Raw genomic sequence first — 9,886 nt, 5'->3', positions numbered from 1 at the left:
GGCTTCAAAACCCCTTGAAAGTCCTGGGAACAAGGGAGCTTCCAGCCTAGCTCAGAGGCTGCAAGTGTCGCGGCCTCCCCGAGGTTCGCCCCTCTTTAAGCCACGCCCACATTGTCTACTTCTCAGGAATGAGAGGCTAAGGTTTTGCGCTGTGGACCTTCGTCGCCGGCTCATCCTCCTCCCCAGGAGCCAGACCAGCGTTCAGAGCTACCCACCCCCACGTTGGGAGATTGGCGGGACCCCTTCCTTCCCCCCTCCATTTCGCCGTTCCGCCCCTGGCCTATGAAACTCCACCCCTCCACCTTCTGCTGGCGGGGATTGGTGGACTTCCCGCGGCGGTGCCTAGTGATTGGTCCCCATGGATGACGGTAACCAGCGAGATCCCGCCCCCAGAAGGAGCTAGGGTCTGGGGGCACTGCTCAGCGGTGCTGGGGCTGGCGCGGCTTGAGCCGCCGCCGCACTGACAGCTCGGTCTGCGGACCATGGAGACCGGTGCGGGCCCACATCCGTTGCGCCTGTTCGTCTGCCTGATGCCGCTCTGTCTGGCGTTGCTTTTGGGACCAGGGAGGCCCGGGATCGCCGAGGAAGGTGAGGAAACTGGTGGCTGTTCTTGGAGCTTGGAATGCCAAAAGATAGGAAGCTGGAGAACTGGGGGTCTGAGGCAAGGAATCGTATAGAGAGACTGGAGTCTGTATTGGGGTTTGAGGCAAGCGGGCAGCGAGAAGCAAAGAACTAAAGAGGCAGAGAAAAAGGTAGCTAAGCAAAGGTAGCTAAGGAGATCGGGCTGGAGACCTGGAAGGCTGGGAAGGAAAGAGACCAGGAATCGTGAGAGCCAGAGGCGGCGGTTCAGGTGCCGGTGAGACGGACAGGCTGAGCGATTGGAGGTGGGAGGTGTGGGGGCAGGGAGATGAAGAGAGCAGAGGAGACAGGGAGGTGTGGAGGTGAGATCGAAGTACGGGACGACGGGATGGAGCCCGAACCGCGAGGCAGGAGGTGGAGCGCTGGTAGGGGAGGGATGGCTGGGTCCGGGAGTAGCCCGACGTGCTGGCGAGGGAGCTGTCCGCAGTGCTGAATTTGGAGCGCGGACTACCCGAAGCGGTCCGCGCTGTTGGGCTTGGAGCTGCCTGCGGTACCAGGGCTCGCGCCTTGCCTCTGGATTTGGGGGAGCCGTACACTCAACTGAATCCAGAGGCGTCATATCCAGGTGTAGAATCCTGAGGAGCTGGAATCTAAAGCGCTGACCGGGGGGTTGGGGCGCTGGATCTCTGACGCCAATATGCAATTCCGATGTGCTGTCAGTTATAACAAAATCAGGAAGCTGTCGGTGGTCCTGCTTATTGTCACTGATGCCTCTGGAGCCAACCCTCTTAGAGACCCTCACCTTGGAGCCCCACCCCCTTGCTTAAGCTCTAGATTTGTAATCTTCCAAGACTTCAAGATGGCCTGGGCTCCTGTCTCTGAGCTGCTGCTGTGCTATCCAGACCAATGCTTCTTTGGGACCGATACCGAGAGCAGGAGAGAAGAAATTTTCATTTCTCCTGCTGCTGGCAGAGTCCACTCATTTTTCCCAGAGCCCCTAAGAGTCAAACTGAAAAGGTTCTAGTCTCTTCCATCCCTGGTGGCTTCAGACCTCAGATGAGCCCCTGAGTATGAATGAATTCAGGATGTATGCAGAAATCCTCTAATATGCTCACTTTCTGTCTCTTCTTGACATGCAGTTATAATTTAGGGAGCCTAGAAGGCAGAAAGGGGGGCTTACTGACACCACCACTCCTTTCTTAGAGCCAATGTTAAGAGTGCTTCCATGAACTCTGGCAGGCTGAATAATGACTCCCCAAATATGTCCACATCCTAATTCATCCCCAAAACCAATCAATCTTATTCTAAATGCAAAAGACTTTGCAGATGTGGTTAGGGATCCTGAGATGGGGAGATTATCCTGGATTATTTGGATGGCCCCAATGTAATCACAAGGGTCCTTACAAGAGGGAAGCAGAAGGAGTCAGTGAGAGAAGGCAACTTGATCACAGAAGGACTGGAGTGAAGCACTTTGAAGATGGAGGAGGATGCCACAAGCCAAGGAATCCAGATGGCCACTAGAAGCTGAAAAACTCAAGGAAATGGATTCTCCCCTCTGAACCTACAGATGGAACCAGTCCTGCTGACAGCCCAACTTTAGACCAATGAAATTGATTTTCAACTTCTGACCTCCAGAACTATAAGAGAATAAATAAGTAATTGATACTTGAAGCCACAGAGTTTGTGATGATTTGTTACAGCAACCACAGGAAACTGCTACAGGCTCCTTGCCTAATTGTTGTGGCTACCTCTTTCTGGACTCAAGCTACTCACACCCCACGCCTTCATGGGAAGGTACGGGGTGGGAAAAATTTGTCTCTGCTCCCTCAGCAAGTTTACAACGAACTCACAAAAGGGTCCCTCCCACCTTCCTGACCTTCTGACTTTCTGACATCTCTGTTCTTCCTCTCCCTAGTCATCCTCCTGGATTCCAAAGCCTCCCAGGCTGAGTTGGGCTGGACTGCACTGCCAAGTAATGGGGTAAGTGTAACCTTTCTCTCCCTCTCCCAGGAATCTTCTGGTGGTCTGAGACTCAATTCCTTTAGCTCTTTGTGGTTACAGCAGATCAAAATGCTCCTCAGAGCACATGATCTCCAGCGGCACTAGCTTCAAGCCAGAGTGGCCTATTAGAAAACGTTGAGTCTTCAGTCAGTCTAAGAAGAAAAGAAAAAAAAAGAGAGATAGTGAGGGGAAAACCGACTGTGTCTAGCAACAGAAACGTGTCATCTAGATGAGCCAATGCTGGACAGTGTCTTGCGCATAGCAGGTCCTCCAAGCAGTGTTGCTGATTGATGGATTGACAGAAGGAGCAAGATTTAAAATCCTGAAAGTGGCTTAGAAACTTGGTGGGGGTGGGCAGATGTGGCTGTATGACTGCAGCCTGGTCCCCGTGTGGGCACCTGGTGGAGAGCCGGGAGACTTCAGACACCATTCCCAGCTCTGCTGTTAATTCGATGTTCATATCCAGTCAAATCACTCTTTCTGGAGCCTCAGTTTCCCGACCTATAAATTAAGGGTTGGACTCTTTGTCTCCAACGTTTCTCCCAGCTCTGCATCTTATAATTTCATGGGGATGGGGTGTGTGTGGAATGCGAGATGATGGGGAAGGGGTTTTTCAGCTTTAGACACCACCAGGGCTTCACCTCCTGGGGGCGCCTTGGCTCTGAGCTTCCCACATCTTTGTTCTCCTCCCCAGTGGGAGGAGATCAGCGGCGTGGACGAGCATGACCGTCCGATCCGCACATACCAGGTGTGCAACGTGCTGGAGCCCAACCAGGACAACTGGTTGCAAACTGGCTGGATCAGCCGTGGCCGCGGGCAGCGCATCTTCGTGGAGCTGCAGTTCACACTGCGCGACTGCAGCAGCATCCCGGGCGCCGCGGGCACCTGCAAGGAGACTTTCAACGTCTACTACCTGGAAACAGAGGCTGACCTGGGCCGCGGGCGTCCCCGCCCAGGTGGCAGCCGGCCCCGCAAGATCGATACAATCGCTGCAGATGAGAGCTTCACGCAGGGCGACCTGGGAGAGCGCAAGATGAAGCTGAACACAGAGGTGCGCGAGATCGGTCCGCTCAGCCGGCGGGGTTTCCACCTGGCCTTTCAGGACGTGGGCGCATGCGTTGCGCTGGTCTCTGTGCGCGTCTACTACAAGCAGTGCCGCGCGACGGTGCGGGGCCTGGCGGCGTTCCCAGCCACCGCAGCTGAGAGTGCCTTCTCCACGCTGGTGGAGGTGACGGGAACGTGCGTGGCGCACTCAGAAGGGGAGCCCGGCAGCCCCCCGCGCATGCACTGTGGCGCTGATGGTGAATGGCTGGTGCCCGTGGGCCGCTGCAGCTGCAGTGCGGGATTCCAGGAACGTGGTGACATCTGTGAAGGTATTCAGCGGACGAGGGGGCGTGGCGTGGGGGCGTAGCGCGCAGGTGGCAATTGGGAGAGAGTGTGCCGTAGATCAAAGAGGCAGAAGGAGGAGTGGAGCAGCTGTGGGCTGTGGAGCCCAGAGCCCTGACCTTCTGTGGAGCTTTCCAGTGGGTCCAGCCAGGACCACTGAACGAAGTTACGAGGAGGTGAATTTGACTCCATATAAGGGGGCATTAGGGGCTTATATTTCAGGCACTATGATAAGCACCTCGCAAAGGATGTCTCACTTATTCTTGGCAATAAAGTAAGTCACCAGTATCCCTATTTCACAGATGAGGAAACGGAGGCTCAGAGAGATTAGCACCTCGCTTGCAAAGTTAGTAGATGGGGAACAAGGGTTCGAACCAGATTTGCCCAACTGCCAAGTTCTTTCTATTACGCCATGCTGCCTCCCGTATGCATAAAGAAAAATGATACAGCAGCCCAACTCTACTAGCTATGCACTAGGGGGATTGGTTACATTATAGTGAGCCCCCTGTCACTGATAATATGCAAGTCAGGGTCTGGCAGGGGGATTCTTGAGCTGGAGAGAAAGACTGAGAGGTTGTGCTAGATGACTAGTAAGATCCCACCCAACTCTTCGAACTGTGAGTCAAAGTGCCCCCTGAGGGAGACCCTTCATGTGGGGGCTCTGTTGGGTTCTCAGGTCTGTGTGGGCACCGGGCCAGACCTCTCCTTTTCTCCCCTATCTGTGGCTCTGAGGACTGAGGGTAAAGATGGGGTATGGATGTGTGCCCTTAGTGTAGACAGATCAAGAGAGGCTTCTGCTAAGCCACGTCCTTTTCTGGGTGCCAGGACAACAGAAATGAGTCAGAGATAGTCTCAACTCTTCAGAAGCTCTATAGGTGGAAAACATAAAAATTGAAAAATCACAAGGTGATATGTGATCCAATGGAGGGATTAATATAGAGGTGGGAAGACAGAGGAGGAAATGACTCAACTTAATGTCACTCCTTTGTTCGACTGTCCATTCGATATGAGTTCAGAACTTGCCAAGTGCATGTAGGGAGGGTTTATTATATATATTTAGATGAATGTCACCATCTCTTTCCTGGTGGGAACTTATGGATTAGTAAGGGACTTGGAGGCACGAACCTTCCTGAACTCTCCAAGTAGGGTTAGGATCCACTTCTGTTCTCCAGCACCCATTGCAACCTCTACTTGTTGCTTAAACAAAATTAAGTACAGTTGACTGCAATCTCTGTTTCTGCACTTACCCCATGCTATGTAGTGATCTACTTGTGTGTGTTTCCACCACTGGACTAGTGACTGACTTCAGGCAATGGTTGTATCACATTTTAGCAGCCCCAGTATCCATAACAGGATGTGGTGCCCGGTGGAAATGTATTGAGTGAAGGAGTGGTTACCATAGGGTGTGATACATATCAACAGAGAACTGAGGAAGCCTGGAGAAGGGAGAACCCAAATCTAAGTGTGGAGAGAGACAGTGAGAAGGCCTTTCTTCCAGGCAAATAAAAGCATTCTGACTTAAGAGACTGTCTGCAGAAGCATGGAGGCAGGAGGGAATGTAGCATGACTGGGGCTGGGGGCAGAGGGCATTTGGGGGTGTGAGGGCTGATGGGGCTGGAGAGGGGCAGGAACAAATCATGAAGGGCCTTGAGCTTTAGGATAAAGTGCTGAGACTATATGCTGTTGACCAACGGGGAGGCTTTGAAGCAGGGGTCTGGCATGTTCAGATGTGTATTTTCAAAAGATCACTCAAGCCGTAATTACAAAGAAAGAACTGAGGAAGGAAGGATTAAGGGGTAGAAAGTAAGAAAGATAGGACAACAGTCCAGGAGAAAGAACGCATGGTCTGCAGTGAGATGGTAGCAGAGGTCATTGAGAGATGAGGATGGATGTGATAGCCTCCACAGCACTTGGTGACCATGTGACACAGGAGAAAAGAAGAGTCCTTTTTGATTCATTTACTTCTAGGGGATTGGATGGACAGAGGATCATTTGCTGGGGTAGAGATCACAGGACATCGATGGACACCGAATCTGTGGTGTCTGGGGTGCATCAAGTGGAGGTAGCTAGAAAGTGAGTCTGGAGCTCAGCAACAGAGAGAGAGAGAGAGAGATTGAGAGAGAGAGAGAGAGATACTACTTGAAGCTGTGGGTACGGTTGGGACAGACCAAGGCGAGGTAAGAAGCAAGAGGGCCAATGATGAAGTCTCATAGAACAGCGGTATTTAAGGGTTTAAGGGGGAGTAGGAGAACCAAAGCCCATAAAAAAGGACCTTGAGGGAGAATCAGAGGCTGGGGAAGATCTAGGAGAGTGTTATTTCTGGCAGCCAAGGGAGGCGGAGGGGTCCAGGGGGGAACGGCTTATAGTGTTGGTGAGCAGTCAGGTAAGGTGAGGTTTGGACAATGTCCACCCGGTGGCCCTGGCCAAAGCAGTTTCTGTTGAGTAACAGAGAGAGAGACCAGGCTGCCAGGAGGCTGGGGGATGAAGGAAGTTGGGGAGCTAGAGTAGGGAACACACACAAAGTCTCTGGGAGGCTGGATTGGAAAGGGGAGGAGAGGGAGGTGGTATCTTGAGGAAGACATTGGGTTGAGAGGAGATTTTGACTGTAGATGGGAGCCTTGTTTATTTATATGCTGAGGGAAGGAGCCAGTGGGGCACCAAGCAGGGGGTGGTGGGAGTGGTCTGCCCCAGGGGGGATGTATTTTATTACAGACATGGCTTAGAATTGCTGACACTTGTTGCTAACCAAGATCGGGCCATGTTTTCATCAGTTTCATTGTTTTTTAATACTCCGCACATCGTGCCCTTCCTGCCTGCACCCCAAATGGACCACTTTTACCGCTCCATTCCTCTGTTCTGTCACCAGGAGGAAGCAGTAGAGAAGGAGCAATGTAAGAAGTAGGAACCATATGAGTGATGGAAGATAGTCTGGGAGGAGGAGAAGGGGGCAGGACCCAGAGTGAAGGAGGAGGGGCTGGAGGCCTCCAACAGGAGGTGGCTCATCCTTTCCTCTAGGTCTAGAAGGAACGGGGAGAAGAAAGATGGGTGTGGAGGGAGGTTCGCCGGTTTGACGGCCGGACATTGAGGGACTTACCAACTGACAGCCTCTCTTCTCCTTGTGACAACATGGGAGTCTGCACCAGTGGACAGTAGGATCCTGGTCTGTTTCATTCACTCTGTCTCTAGATCCTAGCCCCACAGCACCTGACTCACAGTAGATGCTAAAAAAAAAAATCATCCAATGAATGGATCAGGGTCTGGAGGAGGGGGTTTGGATACACATTCTGGGCAATCTCTCTCTCTCTCTCACACACACACACACACACACACACACACACACACACACACACACACTCAGGAACCCAGTCCCCCTTCTGACTTAAGCTGAGACCAGACAAAAAACCACTTGTAATGGTATCATCTCTGCCTTGGGGAATGGGGAGCTGGGGAGGGTGCCAGGGAGAGGTTCATAAGTGAGGTGGTTTTTTTTTTTTTTCCTGTTTCTTCTCTTTCTTATTTAGTTTTTCATTTATTTTTATCTTTTAAGGGAGTTATTATTTTGAACTGGGGTCTGGAGAAACATAGGAGTTTGCCACGGGAAAAGGGCTGTGAGACATTACAGGACAAGAGCCAGAGGTGTGAAACGAAGAGTTCAGTGTGGCAAGGGTGGGGTGGTTGGCACTGGGGAGGTGCTGGCGGGTTTTAAGAAGGGAAGTGAAATGCTCAGGTTTGTGTTCAGAAAGTGAAGGCCTTCCAGTGCCTTCTACAGCTGAGTACAGAGCCTTCTCTAAAGGTAGACCAATGTGGAGGGGATAGAACCAAGATGTTCTCTCTCCCTTTTGTTTCTCTCTTTTATTTACCCTCTCCTGGTCACTAGGGTTTTGGGGGGTGGGGGAGATCAGGGTGTACAACCTGAGTCTTCTGATCTCTGTGGGAGTGCCCTGGAGCAGGGGGACCCAAGCAAATATTCTCTAAGGCTCCCCCGGGCACACAGAGACCCTGTGGTGGGGTGGCAGGAGAGGGGGGGTTACAGACAGGGAGGCTTATATGGACTCAATATAAGGAAGCCCTTTCTCAGCAGAGGCAGCTTCAGAAGAAGGTGGGCTCCCCATTTCTGAGCAGAGACTGTGGCTACTTCTAGGAAAGGTGCCGGAGCACCGGGCCAGCGGGAGTTGAACTAGGTGATCTCTGACATTTGCCTCTGACCTTGATGAAGACAGGGAGGGGCCCGCAGTCAAGAGGCTCTCATGAGTCTGAGCCTCCACACAAACCTCCTCTAAACAGAGTCTGCCAAAGTAGAGATAACCACCTCGGTCTCCGTTGGGACACACATCTCTGGGACAGTGGATGTCCCAAACACGCAGAGAAAGGTCGCCCCTGGTACTTTTCCCTACTGCTGGGAGATCCTGCCGACAGATCTCCACTCTGACTTCACAACAGAGGTGGGCAGGCCAAGGTTATCATCCCCACTTGACTGATGGTTTCTTGAGGCCAGAGAGGCATAGAAAGGGGCAGAGCTAACACTGGAACCCAGGCCATCCGAGTCCCAGCGGGGGTTGCCGTTGGTCACCAGCCCACCATGTTAGTGAGTGCCATGCTCTGCTCTGAAGACAGATTATTTCCAAAGCCTCTGAAGCTTCACAGGCCCTGCCCAAAGCTGTGTTGCCCAGGACTCAGCAAGGTGGAACCTCCAAAGCCTAAGCCTTCCAGATAACGAGAAACCCGCAGCTTACTCCCCTCTTCTCCCAGACAGGCTGAAAATCCTTGCTGAGGGCTAGTCTGCATCCCCTCTGTTGTACTGTGTGTGTCTTCTTGGGGTTGGAGAGGAGCCAGCCTTCCAGAACCAGCTAAACTAGCACGGAGGCCTGGTGGGTGCAGGGAGGGAGGTGAGAACCACCCAGAAGCTGAGAGGAGGGCCAGGAGCCACTGCCTCCCTGCCACCTGGCCCAGCTGGTGAGACATTTTTTCGAGTGGGCGTTCAGCCGTTTCCACTTCAGGCCTGTGACGGAGGAACAGTAATTACTACCACTGTTGTGTACGTGTTGTCTGTGCCGGGCTAAGCAGCTTACACTTCGCCTCAGTTAATCCTCCAACAACCTTTTTGAGGTGGGTATTCTACCCGAGGCTCAGAGAGGTCAACCAATTTGCCCAAGGCCAACAACAAGTAAGTGGTAAACAACCCAGGCGCAAACCCAGGTTGTTCGGATATAAAGAACCTGTGCTCTTAACAACCTGCATTCTGGGTGAGCCCGGAGAAGTGACAGAAGCAAAGTAAGTAACTGGGGAGGGTGTCCAGACCAAAAGTAGAGAAACTTCACCTTCCTTCAGTCTACTCTCACCCTCCGCCCCCAGCCCCCACACCTGGCTGGCTCCACTTTCAAACTGGAACCAAGTGCATCAGTTGAGGATTTGTGATGCCACGAACCCCCGATGGTAGTGGTGGGAGGATGGGCTCTGACAACAGTGTGTGTGTCACTGTAAGTGTGTGGGTGTCTGTCCCGGGGTAGCTGTGAAATACCCCTTGGAGGCACCTCTCTTCTGGGCTCACATCAAGACTGGAGAGTTTGGCTTATTTTCTTCCAGTGGGCATTAATTAGGGCAGCATGGTGCGGGCTCCGAAAGCTGTCTGCTTGGGCTGGAATCCCACCATTTACTAGCTGTGGGTCATTGGGCGAGTCACTGAACCTCTCTGAGCCTTAGTTCCCTCATTTAAAAAGATGACGATAAAGGACGCACCTCACAGACTGTTGGGAGGATTAAACGAATTACTAAAGGTAAAACGCTAGTGTTCTGCACACATTAAGCGCTCGCTAAGGGTTAGGTAGCCCTGGGTTACGTCGGGAGCTGCCATCCCACGCGGCTGTTACTGGACTAGCTGAGACTCCCTTCCGGGCACAGTTCCTGGACTTAAAGTCACCCT

The 9,886-nt window shown here is 52.5% G+C and overlaps 1 protein-coding gene across 1 annotated transcript in view; it reads left to right on the top strand.

Moving 5' to 3' along the window:
- Positions 1-386: 386 nt before the first annotated feature.
- EPHA10 (EPH receptor A10) overlaps positions 387-9,886 on the top strand; it is a 41,378-nt gene continuing 31,878 nt past the window's right edge. Inside the window, exons 1-3 of the mRNA XM_040455818.1 lie at positions 387-588; positions 2,495-2,559; positions 3,275-3,987. Of these exons, the coding sequence (XP_040311752.1) occupies positions 483-588; positions 2,495-2,559; positions 3,275-3,987 (884 nt within the window). The 5' untranslated portion in view covers positions 387-482. The remainder of the gene's footprint in view (positions 589-2,494; positions 2,560-3,274; positions 3,988-9,886) is intronic.

The sequence above is a fragment of the Herpailurus yagouaroundi genome, unplaced genomic scaffold (assembly GCF_014898765.1).
Source record: "Herpailurus yagouaroundi ecotype Mexico unplaced genomic scaffold, PumYag 77, whole genome shotgun sequence".
NCBI lineage: Eukaryota > Metazoa > Chordata > Mammalia > Carnivora > Felidae > Herpailurus > Herpailurus yagouaroundi.
Note: the sequence above shows the minus strand (reverse complement) of the source record. Positions and strands in the feature narration are given on the sequence as shown.